Source organism: Poromitra crassiceps (assembly GCF_964638095.1).
Source record: "Poromitra crassiceps genome assembly, chromosome: 12".
NCBI lineage: Eukaryota > Metazoa > Chordata > Actinopteri > Beryciformes > Melamphaidae > Poromitra > Poromitra crassiceps.
The window spans coordinates 214,393-230,776 of NC_139632.1; the positions used below are offsets into that span (position 1 = coordinate 214,393).

Consider the following 16,384-nt stretch of genomic DNA (forward strand, 5'->3'; position numbering starts at 1 on the left):
AACACACACTGAAAGCTTATTGCACATAGCCTAATAAACACAAAGCCCGCCCACAATGTTTCTTTTCTTTTCTACTACACTTCTGACTTGCTTGAGGGGATTGTGCCATGACCGTTAATGCAGTAGCCTACGAGACGGCTTAAACTTCACCAGCGGTGAAAACGACAATCAGCCCAGCCGTGCGTCCTCGGTTCGTGTGCTCCAGGTTGGGCATGATGGTCTGGTTGTAGCCGATGTCCGTGCACAGAGGGATGGAGATAGTCTGATAAAGCCGTGCTCTGGTATGCGGTATGGAGATTATGTCTGGGCACGGCTGGAAGAGGAGCGGTGCAGCCGCCAGAGCGCAGCAGCCCATATAAAAGCACACGGTGCCAGGTATCAGACAGCATTGATCTTGTGTGTAAAAGAGCATGAAAACGGGCTGATCAACGCGTTTACGGCTCCATTCCTTCCAAGGCAGTTTCCACAACTCTCTAAGAAAATGTTTAGCTACTACAGGATTTATTCATACGCCAATCCAGGCGATTGGTGAATTACTATATAAACCCTAACGGCACTATATAGCTTATATAGGTACAACCTACATACAGCCTAAAAACAGCCTAAAAACTTTATTAAATTGCGATGTTTTGCCTTAATTAATAAATATTAATGGCACCAAATAATACATTCGTCAGGTTGGGAACTAATAGGTATATTTCTCATTGATGCATAAAAAAAAAAGAAAAAAAAAAGACAATTTCCCGGGATTCCCGGGAAAGAGGGCTTCATTTCCCGTTTCCTGGTATGGCTCATTTTCCGGAAAAATATTAAACCCTAGTCAACACCCCACACCCTTTAAAGTCCAAACTGCTCTGATGGTCAACACCCCACACCCTTTAAAGTCCAAACTCCTCTGATGGTCAACACCCCACACCACTCCAAAGTCCAAACTGCTCTGATGGTCAACACCCCACACCACTCCAAAGTCCAAACTCCTCTGATGGTCAACACCCCACACCACTCCAACGTCCAAACTCCTCTGATGGTCAACACCCCACACCCTTTAAAGTCCAAACTCCTCTGATGGTCAACACCATCATTCATAAAAGTCATGATTATTGCCAGATACAGTAGAGACAACTGTCTTCACTTTGAAGTGTGACTATCAGTGGATATTGGTGGCAGTTGCCAGGTATAGCTTGCACACAGTAGACATCTCCACTATTAACAGCTAGTGTTTCTGGACTGGCCGTTTCTCCAGGAAAAGTAAAGGACAACTGAAGAGTTTCCCCCGCCACAAAACATGTGTTTCCCCCATGGCCGATTCGCTAGTATTTGTCACTCAACATCTCTAAAATACAGCCAGTAAACTAAACATGCTAACATTTTTATAATTCAAAGACTTGGAAAAAAGGAAGATTTAGCTACTATCCAGTGAAAGGTACCACCGTTTCTGGGGTACCAGTCACTTCCTGGTCTTATTTAGGAAGGATTCTCTTCGGTTGTCTCCAGAGTTGATGGGTTGACATGAACACAGTCTAGCACCTGACTCTAAAGCACACAGCGCCTGGCCAGGGCTGGGGGGTTCACATGGCTGTCGCACATATAACACAGTAAGACACAGGGGCAAATCTGGCAGAGTTAGGGTCAGCTCAGCTCCCTCTCAAATTTCTTCTAAAATTATAAAACTTTTTTTTTTTAAACAAAACAAGTTTATATCCAATCAATAATGAACACATTATCTGAGAGAAAATACCATTCTCTTCTCCTGCGAATCGGCAGTTTTAAGTGAACTGACCCCAGACCCTGAAAGTATTATGTGCCTAGTGTTTTGTGCTTGTTTTTTCTCGATGCCCCTGTGTTTGGAACAGAGTGGAGCGTCACTACGTTTCGTCCAGCTGCAGGCTAATGAACTCCTGCATGCATTTCCTGTACTGCATCTCGGTGGGGCTGTTGGTGGGATATTGACCTGACTGGCTGTAGGGCCCCTCCGCCTCCCGCATCTCCTCGTTCATCTTGGCCAATCGCAACCTGGGGGGCGGGGCACAGAAACAGGAAGTTGTAGGGGCAGTGAGGATATTGCATGTAATTCATTATGACGCTTACATTTTAACAGTAATTACAGGGTTCCTTTTCCATTTTTTGTCATTTCTATCCTTTTCTAGAACTCAGTTTTCAGATAGCGGGATAATCACTCATTGATAAACATCTTTATTGCACAGAAAGGTTATTTCTGAATGACACAATGCTGTTTCAGAGCTAATCATAAACACTCCTCAGTCAAGAAGTCCGGTATTAACTGGTTAACACCATGTGGCAAAAATACCTTACTCCATGGTTACCGCAGACAGTCATGTTGTAAGTTACTTAAAGTTGAACTGAACCCGTAGTGGCGCGTGGGTCAGAGTCCGTTTCAGATTGAAAACATAACTTGTCTGAGATGACAGGTTGAGAGGCGGGTCATAGTAGCATGTCAATGATTTTATTTTATTTTATTTATTGGCTTTTGCCAATCCTGGCGTGTTCCACCCCCAAATCCAGTGGGATTCAGCGTGTTGTGGCGCTCTCCTCGGGAAGAGCCTGGTGACACGAGGTTTAGTGGCTGAGTGGAGCTCAGCGAGCCGCAGGCAGCCAGCTGCCGGAGCGGAGAGTGCAGCCCGTCGGCCTGGAATCTCCGAGGTGCGACCCCTGACAACCAGGCTCTCAGGTGCGCGCCATTATCGCTATTGCCGTAAATACAATATTCCTGGAATGCGAGTTTTAATGAGCCATTTACATTTGTTTGCATTCTTAGGCATTACCGTTTTCTTTATTGTGTATATCAACATACAATTGGCCAAGTTAGTAGTTAGTTTATGGGATAGGAATTCTGCCAGATGACAGGCACTAGGCGCCATTTTCTCCTTCATTGGGAAGAGAAAATTATCCTGAAATGAAGATTTGATTGACAGCTGCCATGTCATGCATGATATGATTGGTTGACATGGGGTAGAAATTTGATAGTACTAGGTGATGTCAGCAAACTGTAGATTACTGTTATGAATGAAATCTTGAAAAATGAACTTTTGATGTGAAAAAGTGTGAAAAACTAAAGAAATTAGATTTTTGTGATTTCTTTTGGCATACATTATTAAATAGGTGCACTGCATACCCAGGTATTTGAAGTAAAATAAAATAAAAGTCATTTTTGGGTTCAGCTCCACTTTAAGCTTATAATAAAATAATTTTAAATCACCATTTCATGCCAAATGATGGATGCCTTTAGTAGCCGTGTAATGAGCTGGATAATGATCAGTGAATGGGTCATACTGCAAAATAATCCCCTTCAAGGTGAGGAGGGTGAAGTCTGTTTCACATTGGAGGTCTTCATTCACTCTGGCCTTATTATTATATATTAACAGTGAGGTGTTGAATTTACAAAACTTTTTCCAACACTCGTGATATTTTGTGTTTTTCCATGCTTACAAAAACCATAAAAATAGACCATATTACTATATTCATTTTCCAGCGTCTCTCTGAGTCCTACCAAGAACAGGCTGTTTCTATCGCTGTGTCTTTAAGGCTCATTAATATTAACGACCTTTTGTTCTGATTGGCTAACCATTTCAAGAGTGAAATGTGAGACATCGTGGCCCGGCGGCGACAGGTCGGCAAAACTCTCTGATAGACGATCCCAACCGCTTCCAGGTGTTCCCTGCCTACATAAAGACAATCCCAACCGCTCCCAGGTGTTCCCAGGTGTTCCCTGCCTACAGAAAAGGTGAAAAACGGGACACTCACAGCGTAACAATATCTGCGTTAGCTGCATCCACGGCCATGGACAGGGGCGTTTTCTCCTCCATGTCTGCAGCATTTTGATTAGCTCCTCTTTTCAGGAACAAACACACTTGCCTGAAATAAAGAGCAAGGTTAGTTAATTTCTGGGAGGCCAAATATAATCTCAGTTGATAGCCTCCATTAACACTTTACAGTGGGTCAACTAGCCCAACATACAGTAATTAACCTCAAACAAAGGTATCCATAACATCTTAGCTCCTCTGTGTTAATCAGCTGTATCCCAGCAACAATGTACGGTGGCAATGTCTTTATCAAAGGAAAACAAAATGCAGGGGGTTTAGCCTGCAGGCCATTTAGCAGGCCAGGCCACCGGGAAAACTCCCTATGCTCCCTATGGCCAGTCCGGGGCCTGGTGGTGATGCTAGTGAGATGCAGAGTGTTGGTGTATGGACTGTATTTACACAGCACACTCTATATAGTCTATCGACGACCCAAAGCGCTTTTACATGAATACATCACATTCACCCATTGACGCTCACATTCACACACCGACAGCGTCTGCAGCCGGTGCCAACTGCTCCTTCGGGGAGCAGTTGGCAGTTAGGGGTTCAGTGTCTTAGTGTCCAGTGCAGTGGTGATGGTAGTGACATGCAGAGGAGAGTGTTGCTGTGATGCTGATGATAGTGAGATGCAGAAGACGAACCCTGTGTGTCCCAGGATGGTGGCGTGGTGCAACGGCCCTCTGCCCTGGGCATCCTGCTGGTTCACATTGGCTGCGTTTTGGAGCAGGAACTCACAGGTGACCAGGGACCCCTGCAGGTAAGTGTTGATAGAACACATACACCACCACACCACATTAGTCTTAGGAACAACGTCCATGCAAAAGGTGCATGCTTTTCAATCATACTCTACTCTTATTATGATCTCACATTCCACTGCTGGACTCTTACCAATGGCTGCAGCTTACTTCCATGTTCATGCCACACATTTGAAATGCAATAGTAAATTAAGTTGATGAAATTACCCTATTGGGACAATTTTATTTGTCTAGTTTTTGTTTTCTCTCTCTCTCTCTCTCTCTCTCTCGTTTTTTTTTTTTTTTTACAGGGACAGCGCACAATTCAAAGTAAAAGTGTATACTACATCAAACAGCACAATAGATACAAGTCTATCAGTGTGAGACAGGATGAGTATGGTCAATGCAAGGCAACCAGTGGAGGTGACACATTTGTGCTGTCTTAAGCCAAAGCTTGAGGCTGGGTTTAAACACTGCAAAGTAGGGGTGCACAATTAATCGTATTTTCATCATCATCGCAATATGAACATGCGCAATAAACACATCGCAAAGACTGCCTGAAACGCAATGACTCACAAAAGTGGTTTTATTTACATGCGTCATGCATTCACACTCAGCGTGTGATCATTTTGTCTTGTGTTGTAAATCCAGCGTACACCTTTCCCTTGCAACAGTGCGCTCCGCCCCTCTGCCAAAGCCCAAACACGCTGTGTGTAGTTTCAGCTAGAGTCCGTGTGTATTTCATTTCTTTATTCAGTGGGCATAGGCTATGTTTGGGGTCTATGTTAGCATTATTAAAGCAGAAAGACATAGGAACTGTATAGCTAATATGCATACTTTAATATTTGATTATTTATCCCAAGTCGTATCGTCATCGCTATATTATCGCACATCGCAGATTTTCCTCATATCGTGCAGGCCTACTGCAAAGCCTCCTGAGTCCACCGACAGAGTCTAAAGAGTATTTGTAACATTTCAACAGTTTATTAGTTAACAATTATTTTGAACTCTGTAGCACTCTGAGATTCTTTGTGAATGAAAAGTGCAGTGCAAATAAAATGCTTTATGATGATTTTTTCTTCCATATTTTATTCACATTTTTTGTCAGAACACACGAACAAAACAAAACAAACGGGCTCAGACACAGGAAAAGGAAAGAAAGAAAAAGCTTACATACACATCATCGACATTCAATATTACAACGTGGTGCTACCAGCCGCATAAGGTGCTAATATGTGCTTGTCAGAGCAATCTAGTACGAGAGTGGCGTCAGCGGAGGTCCAAAATGCGTGACTCAGTAGCCAATGAACAGCCAGTAAGGAGGCTTGCGCTACTTTTGAACGCTAAAATAAAGCTGATAATAGACAATTTGATTCTTTAAACGTCGGACTCTTTCAAAGTACATCACAAACTGTCCATTTTGCTGCAACTCGACAGCGCTGCTTAATCCAGGATCTTACTTTCCGGGAAGTCTTGAGAGTAAAAAACTGGTCCATTGGAGTGAACGGAGATGTCGCGACTCTTCTATGAGATGTCGTGCGTGGCGTCCCCACGGAAGGGCTCCATGAGGAACCAGCCGGGGGTGTCATGCGTCGCCTCTAACCTCATCGAGGTAGACTAGAAAAGGCTCCCAGATAGTTGCATTTTTTAAAGTGTTAAACGTTTTTTGGCTGAGCGCTCTGGGCGTCTCAAGCTGAAAAAAGTTGAACACTTGGAGGAAAAGCGCGCTGCTCGTCACTGTCACTCCTCCTACCTCTTCTCCTGCCAGGGGGGTCTTCAACCTCCGTTGCTGCCAGAATTGCCAATAATCTGGTTTTCATGTTCACAGTGTGAACAATCAACAACATCAAACAGACAAAACCAGCTGGCTACCGTCCGTGTGATTGTTGTGCACGCGACTGCAGGGAAAAACAAAACAAAGCACAAAAAACTGCTCCGTGCGCTCGCTGTGTTCTGTGCACAATGGAAGCGCTCTCGGAAAGATTTCCAAAGCGTTCACACGCGTGGTGTGTGCACGCCGCCTTATGCCGCATTTATACTCCATTTTCATAGGTAAATAGATGCGTCCGTTTCAAACGTTATTATCGTCGCTGCCCACATACTTCCATGCATCTTTCATGTTTGTATCATGTTAAGCAATACATCCATCAGTTGGCAGTAGAGAGTCAAATGCCTGAGTGTGTGTGTGGTTTTGCTCCGTTTCATATGTATCCGCAAGCTTTCAGATGACGGGACAGAAAACGCACGAAATGAACGCAGAAGGCTCTGTCCATCTTCGTCTCCGTCTTTAACATGAGTATAATTGGGCCTTTAGAGCAGTGGTTCCTAACCACCGGGGCCACGGACCGGTACCGGGCCGCAACGCATTTGGTATCGGGCCGTGAGCCCGGTCAACATTTTTTTTTTTTTACCAACATTTTTTTTTACAAACTACAAACATAAATGAACGTCAACTTGAAACTATGTTTCAACTACCACACAGCCTATAATATTATAGCCTGTTTGTTTATTTATTTATTTATTTTGATTAAAATTGACAACCGGTCCGCGACTTTTCCCCCCCATCTATCTGCTGGTCCGCGACACAAAAAAGGTTGGGACCCCTGCTTTAGAGTACCAATCAAATATTTTGGCCCAGAATCCCGTCAGTGAAGGGCAGAGCCAGAAGGCATGAGACAGAGTGCCCTCTGACATGATGATGATTATTCAACAGTTTTTTTTAGCTTTGTCTGTAGATGTTGTTCTAACCGCATATTAGTAGAGATTCAACAAATAGATTGTGTTTGCTTCTCTTTAAGTTTCCACACACATGCACCTAGGCCTAGTGTAATATATGTTCACTGCGTCACATACCTGTAGACTCTGTTGAACATCTGTTAAAACAGTTGAATTGTTGAACGTCAACTAACAAGCTGTTGAAATGTGACACATACTCTGTGGACTCTCTGTAGGCAGAGGATCCAAACAAAGTTTTACCCAATACTGTTTGATAAGTTTTCATCTTTTTACCAAGATCATTTTGGCCAAGATAATCAAAATTGAAAAGAAAATTGCCATCTAGTCACAGTGGTAATGTGGTGGTGCTCACCCCTTGCACTGCCATGATAAGCGGTGTCCTCTTGTCGTCGTCTGTGTTGACCCAGTTGACCTCTCCTCCGTGGGCCAGGGCCTCGGCCATGTGGGGCAGGCTGCGGGCGCAGGAGGCCCAGTACAGCTGGAGGCCCGGGCTGTACTGCTTGGGCTCGTAGAACACCGGCTCCTTGCAGGGCGAGGGAGGGGGCAGCACGGCCGGCATGGCCATGGGCGGAGGCTCCGCGGCTTCTGCCAGAGGAAGGGTCATGTTTTAGGCTCAAAAGCAAAGATTACCTGCAAATACTTTCGTACTGGTTTGTTTGAGTCTACTTCAGATCTCAGTGGGTGGGTGACACTATAGACTCAGTTCTCAGTCTCTATCAGCAAAGAGAAAAATAAAACGCATTGCAGAACCAATCCAGAGTCTTGAGGGCGGCCCTTCATGCAGAAGTCGCGTGCTTTTAAACGGATAACACGGAATCAAACGTTGCTCGGGACATCCATTTTCAATCTCAATCAAAATTGGGAAAGTGGGTCCCATGGGCTCGGTGTCAGTCACGTTTCCGGTAAAGCTGCGTTCACACTGACCTATTAAAGTTTTTCGCTGGCATCGAGTTTACATACAAAGTCAATGCAAACGAGCGATTGAGCGTATAGGAGAAAAATCGCTGGGCGGCAGTCAGAGACAGAGCGATAGGGAGAAAATACGCTCGTCGCCCGAGATGTAATATCCCAACTCGAGCGAAATTATTGAAACTCCAATTGTCTGCGAGCCGAGACTAGTAACATAATACAATTAGTGTCAGGATGTTTACACAGGAGAGTATTTGAAATTCAATTGAGAGTATATATATGTGTGTGTGTGTGTGTGTGTGTGTGTGTGTGTGAGAGAGAGAGAGATTTATAACTTATCTGATGATATCTGAACTGTCCTGGTTCAGTAAAACCCACCCATCTGGTACTCCAATCACATCAAACCAAATTACGCTAATGTTCAATCCTGCTTGTGTGTTGTGTGTGTGTATGTGTTGTGTGTATGTGTATGTGTTGTGTATGTGTTGTGTGTGTGTGTGTGTCTCACACCTGCGTCTCCTGCGTCTCCCAGGCTGTTAGTGGAGGGGGTGGTGGCCAGCATCTCCCTGCTCCCGTCAGCACTGTTCTGGATGCCGCTGTCCGCACTTTTGACTGTAACACAAACAGCCTGAGTGTGAGAATCTACCTGTACAGGTACACACATAACACACATGTATCACCTGTACAGGTACACACATGTATCACCTGTACAGCAACACACTTCACACACATGTATCACCTGTACAGGTACACACTTAACACACATGTATCACCTGTACAGGTACACACTTAACACACATGTATCACCTGTACAGGTACACACTTAACACACATGTATCACCTGTACAGCAACACACTTCACACACATGTATCACCTGTACAGCAACACACTTCACACACATGTATCACCTGTACAGCAACACACTTCACACACATGTATCACCTGTACAGCAACACACTTCACACACATGTATCACCTGTACAGGTACACACTTAACACACATGTATCACATGTACAGCAACACACTTAACACACATGTATCACCTGTACAGCAACACACTTCACACACATGTATCACCTGTACAGCAACACACTTCACACACATGTATCACCTGTACAGGTACACACTTAACACACATGTATCACCTGTACAGCAACACACTTCACACACATGTATCACCTGTACAGGTACACACTTAACACACATGTATCACATGTACAGCAACACACTTAACACACATGTATCACCTGTACAGCAACACACTTCACACACATGTATCACCTGTACAGCAACACACTTAACACACATGTATCACCTGTACAGCAACACACTTCACACACATGTATCACCTGTACAGCAACACACTTAACACACATGTATCACCTGTACAGCAACACACTTAACACACATGTATCACCTGTACAGCAACACACTTAACACACATGTATCACCTGTACAGCAACACACTTCACACACATGTATCACCTGTACAGGTACACACTTAACACACATGTATCACCTGTACAGCAACACACTTCACACACATGTATCACCTGTACAGCAACACACTTCACACACATGTATCACCTGTACAGCAACACACTTCACACACATGTATCACCTGTACAGCAACACACTTCACACACATGTATCACCTGTACAGGTACACACTTAACACACATGTATCACCTGTACAGCAACACACTTCACACACATGTATCACCTGTACAGGTACACACTTAACACACATGTATCACCTGTACAGCAACACACTTAACACACATGTATCACCTGTACAGCAACACACTTCACACACATGTATCACCTGTACAGCAACACACTTAACACACATGTATCACCTGTACAGCAACACACTTCACACACATGTATCACCTGTACACACCTGTAACCACATGTATCACCTGTACAGCAACACACATGTATCAAATAAAAGGAACACCTTCTGAATGTGGGCTTTTTAGGTCATTTGGCCCATGCTGGTTTTCAGCAATGCCCTGCTGCTTCACACTCAAAGTGTTGGCCACTGAGCAGCTCTACTGCAGCAGATGGGGGTTTAGTGCCTTGCTCAAGAGCACTTCAGTGGTAGTTCTTGAAGGGGGGAAGAGAGTGTTACTCATTCACGTTTCCTTCCCAGATTTTCACACCCAGTCAAGAAATTTTAAATCAGCAACTTTGCAGCTAATTTGGCCACCCATACGGAAGAGGCATATATACACATATATGGACATACATCCGACACAAGGTCCACATATATGTCACATACATGTACATGTATGCACTTTGCATACAAACCCACCTGAGATATATGCATATATATGTGAGGATCATATATGTGATCCAAATATAAATTGACATATATGATCATATAGGCAATTAACATATATGAGTACTCCCATACATGTGATCATATATGCTCATGTAAGTAATGGACATATAGGATTATTCTAGCATATGTTTAGATATATGTACATATAAGCAATTAACATATAAGAATATTTCTACATATTTCCGCATATATGCAAATACAAGCAACACACATATATGTTATTCTCTTGCATATCAATATATGTGTGCATATGAGCATTAAACATATATGATTATTATTACGTATGTCAACATATATGCTCATATAATCAATTAACATATGCGGATGTTCGCATACATGTAATCATATATGTTTGTGTAAGCATTGAACATATAGGGTTAAACTTACATATGTCTACACATATGTGCATATCAGCAATTAACATATAAGAATGTACTTACATATGTAAGCATGTATGCTCATATAAGCAATTAACATATATGAGTATTCTCATACATGTGATCATATATGTTAATGCAAGTAATGGACATACAGGGTTATTCTTGCATATGTTTAGATATATGTACATATAAGCAATTAACATATAAGAATATTTCTACATATTTCCGCATATATGCAAATGCAAGCAACACACATATATGTTATTCTCTTGCATATCAAAATATGTGTGCATATGAGCATTAAACATATATGATTATTATTACGTATGTCAACATATATGCTCATATAATCAATTCACATATGCGGATGTTCGCATACATGTAATCATATATGTTTGTGTAAGCATTGAACATATAGGGTTAAACTTACATATGCCTACATATATGTGCATATCAGCAATTACCATATAAGAATTTACTTACATATGTAAGCATGTATGCTCATATAAGCAATTAACATATATGAGTACTCCCATACATGTGATCATATATGCTCATGTAAGTAATGGACATATAGGGTTATTCTTGCATATGTTTAGATATATGTACATATAAGCAATTAACATATAAGAATATTTCTACATATTTCCGCATATATGCAAATACAAGCAACACACATATATGTTATTCTCTTGCATATCAAAATATGTGTGCATATAAGCATTACACATATATGATTATTTCAATCAGGAGAGGCCAGTTGGTAGGATTAGACAAACTTTATTTAGCAATCGGCGTGCATGGCAAATGCTTTGGCGCTTGACTCCATTGGCCAGTGGCGCTGCTCTTGAGGCAGAGGAGGGCGCCTGCATGGGCTAGGAGATCCCCCCCCCGTGGGGGATCAGGAGTCAAGACTCGTTGGTGGTGGACTGGGGAGGTGGGTGGGGCAAAACAACGCTTCGGGGCCGGCTTCAAGGGAGATGGACTGCCGTGGGCTGCTGCTGCTATGGTCGGCCAGAGAGAGAGAGGTGACGTAGGACCCTTGCTATATATATGAGGATTAACTGACGTCATGTTTGACGTCATAGCAGACGTCGTACTAGGATTTTTTGACCACGTTGAGATCGGATTACGCGTGAGTGGCCTTCTGCTTGAACTATGGTCTGGAGACCTCACTTCAATCAGGAGAGGCCAGTTGGTAGGATTAGACAAACTTTATTTAGCAATCGGCGTGCATGGCAAATGCTTTGGCGCTTGACTCCATTGGCCAGTGGCGCTGCTCTTGAGGCAGAGGAGGGCGCCTGCATGGGCTAGGAGATCCCCCAAAAGGAAGATCTGATTACCGGAGGTTAATTGAGATCTGCAGGCGCCAGTAGTTGATTGCACTATTCCGGCCTTCGACCTTTTTAGCGGCTTACAGCTATTTGCGGCTGGCGCTCCCAACTCGGTCGGGCCTTCGATCTTGCTTTTCCTGCCTTCGACCTTTTTAGCGACTTACAGCTATTTGCGGCTGGCGCTCCCAACTCGGTCGGGCACCTCGTGATAGCGCTTCCCAGCTTAGCCTACCTGGCCGCCTTGGCGCTTCACGATTGTACTTTTCCTGCCTTCGACCTTTTTAGCGACTTACAGCTATTTGCGGCTGGCGCTCCCAACTCGGTCGGGCACGTGATAGCGCTTCCCAGCTTAGCCTACCTGGCCGCCTTGGCGCTTCACGATTGTACTTTTCCTGCCTTCGACCTTTTTAGCGACTTACAGCTATTTGCGGCTGGCGCTCCCAACTCGGTCGGGCACCTCGCGATAGCGCTTCCCAGCTTAGCCTACCTGGCCGCCTTGGCGCTTCGCCATTGTACTTTTCCGGCCTTCGACCTTTTAGCGGCTAACGGCTATTTGCGGCCGGCGCTCCTAACTCGGTCGGGCCTTCGATCTTGGTACATTAGAGTTTAGCTTGGCGCTTCCCGGCTTGGCCTACTTGGCTGCCTTGGCGCGACTACCCTGACTTTTTTGCTCTCTCTTTCTCTTTCCCCCCGTGAATCTGCCCGGCGGCCTGGGGGTCAGTGCGACCAGGAAGTACGTGGCGTCTCGCGGCGGCCCCGCGGCCTCCATTTCCCCAGCGGCTCCCGGCTCTGGGGGCGGCTGCCTCTACTGGTCTTCGCCCGCGGCCTCTCGCACGTCCGCGCCGATCGGCCTCTCCCTCCGGCACGCTCGCACGCGTTCTTGGGCGTCCGCGGCGCGGCGCTTCGTCTTCTGCTCTCCTACCGGGGCCGTCGCAGTGGCGCGCGGGGGGCTATGTTGGCAGCCTGTGGTCCGGTCGCTTCGCCAACGTCTTCGTCAGGCACCTCGGAAGGCAAGTACGCTCCGTGGCCGGTCCGGGACAGGGGACCGATGACTGAACTCGACATGCCAGGAATGGGAATATCCACGGGTAGAGAAGGCTTGTGGGTGCTGATTCGGTCTGCGGATCTGGTGCAAAACAACGCTTCGGGGCCGGCTTCAAGGGAGATGGACTGCCGTGGGCTGCTGCTGCTATGGTCGGCCAGAGAGAGAGAGGTGACGTAGGACCCTTGCTATATATATGAGGATTAACTGACGTCATGTTTGACGTCATAGCAGACGTCGTACTAGGATTTTTTGACCACGTTGAGATCGGATTACGCGTGAGTGGCCTTCTGCTTGAACTATGGTCTGGAGACCTCACTATTACGTATGTCAACATATATGCTCATATAATCAATTAACATATGCGGATGTTCGCATACATGTAATCATATATGTTTGTGTAAGCATTGAACATATAGGGTTAAACTTACATATGTCTACACATATGTGCATATCAGCAATTAACATATAAGAATGTACTTACATATGTAAGCATGTATGCTCATATAAGCAATTAACATATATGAGTATTCTCATACATGTGATCATATATGTGCATGCAAGTAATGGGCATACAGGGTTATTCTTGCATATGTTTAGATATATGTACATATAAGCAATTAACATATAAGAATATTTCTACATATTTCTGCATATATGCAAATGCAAGCAACACACATATATGTTATTCTCTTGCATATCAACATATGTGTGCATATAAGCATTAAACATATATGATTATTATTAGGTATGTCAACATATATGCTCATATAATCAATTAACATATGCGGATGTTCGCATACATGTAATCATATATGTTTGTGTAAGCATTGAACATATAGGGTTAAACTTACATATGTCTACACATATGTGCATATCAGCAATTAACATATAAGAATGTACTTACATATGTAAGCATGTATGCTCATATAAGCAATTAACATATATGAGTATTCTCATACATGTGATCATATATGTGCATGCAAGTAATGGGCATACAGGGTTATTCTTGCATATGTTTAGATATATGTACATATAAGCAATTAACATATAAGAATATTTCTACATATTTCTGCATATATGCAAATGCAAGCAACACACATATATGTTATTCTCTTGCATATCAACATATGTGTGCATATAAGCATTAAACATATATGATTATTATTAGGTATGTCAACATATATGCTCATATAATCAATTAACATATGCGGATGTTCGCATACATGTAATCATATATGTTTGTGTAAGCATTGAACATATAGGGTTAAACTTACATATGTCTACACATATGTGCATATCAGCAATTAACATATAAGAATTTACTTACATATGTAAGCATGTATGCTCATATAAGCAATTAACATATATGAGTATTGTCATACATGTGATCATATATGTTCATGCAAGTAATGGACATACAGGGTTATTCTATTATGTTTAGATATATGTACATATAAGCAATTAACATATAAGAATATTTCTACATATTTCTGCATATATGCAAATGCAAGCAACACACATATATGTTATTCTCTTGCATATCAAAATATGTGTGCATATAAGCATTAAACATATATGATTATTATTACGTATGTCAACATATATGCTCATATAATCAATTAACATATGCGGATGTTCGCATACATGTAATCATATATGTTTGTGTAAGCATTGAACATATAGGGTTAAACTTACATATGTCTACATATATGTGCATATCAGCAATTACCATATAAGAATTTACTTACATATGTAAGCATGTATGCTCATATAAGCAATTAACATATATGAGTATTGTCATACTTGTGATCATATATGTTCATGCAAGTAATGGACATACAAGGTTATTCTATTATGTTTAGATATATGTACATATAAGCAATTAACATATAAGAATGTTTCTACATATTTCTGCGTATATGCAAATTCAAGCAACACACATATATGTTATTCTCTTGCATATCAAAATATGTGTGCATTTAAGCATTAAACATATATGATTATTATTACGTATGTCAACATATATGCTCATATAATCAATTAACATATGCGGATGTTCGCATACATGTAATCATATATGTTTGTGTAAGCATTGAACATATAGGGTTAAACTTACATATGTCTACATATATGTGCATATCAGCAATTAACATATAAGAATTTACTTACATATGCAAGCATGTTTGCTCATATAAGCAATTAACATATGAGTATTCTCATACATGTGATCATATATGTTCATACAAGTAATGGACATACAGGGGTATTCTCGCATATGTTTAGATATATGTACATATAAGCAATTAACATATAAGAATATTTCTACATATTTCCGCATATATGCAAATACAAGCAACACACATATATGTTATTCTCTTCCATATCAAAATATGTGTTCGTATAAGCATTAAACATATATGATTACTATTATGTATGTCAACATATATGCTCATATAATCAGTTAACATATGCGGATATTCTCATACATGTAATCATATATGTTTGTGTACGCATTGAACATATAGGGTTAAACTTACATATGTCTACATATATGTGTATATCAGCAATTAACATAGAAGACTTTACTTACATATGTCTACATATATGTGTATATCAGCAATTAACATGACTTTACTGACATATGTCAGCAGGTATGCTCATATAAGCAATTAACATATATGAGTATTCTCATACATGTGATCATCTATGTTCATGTAAGTAATCCAGGGTGCAGCAGAGAGACTGGTTGGAGGGGGCGTGAACATTTCTCCAGAATTTGCATGGAAGTCCCATGATGCATTTGGGGCAGAGATTAGGGATCTAATATGGTTAATAACTCCACAGGATTTAATTTATGAAGCTTTTAAATTATATATTTGGAATCAGCTTTACGATGAGCTTCTAAATCATATATAATATATAATGTTTACACTAAAACCATAATATAGACTGTGGGGCATTTTAATGACTCCACTGTCAAAAAACCCTTATTTTTAAATCTCATGCACACTGGACAAACCTTGAAAATATCCAGTAGTGCTGGAAGTCTTGCACAAAACTAACCATTTTCATGGTG

The 16,384-nt window shown here is 42.2% G+C and overlaps 1 protein-coding gene across 1 annotated transcript in view; it reads right to left on the minus strand.

Moving 5' to 3' along the window:
- Positions 1-16,384, minus strand: part of LOC310786836 (arf-GAP with coiled-coil, ANK repeat and PH domain-containing protein 2-like) — a gene marked incomplete at its 5' end in the record, with an annotated part of 157,934 nt that overhangs the window by 11,633 nt on the left and 129,917 nt on the right. The window contains 5 exons of the mRNA XM_083648153.1: positions 1,952-2,013; positions 3,763-3,873; positions 4,463-4,572; positions 7,644-7,876; positions 8,711-8,812. Of these exons, the coding sequence (XP_083504279.1) occupies positions 1,952-2,013; positions 3,763-3,873; positions 4,463-4,572; positions 7,644-7,876; positions 8,711-8,812 (618 nt within the window). The remainder of the gene's footprint in view (positions 1-1,951; positions 2,014-3,762; positions 3,874-4,462; positions 4,573-7,643; positions 7,877-8,710; positions 8,813-16,384) is intronic.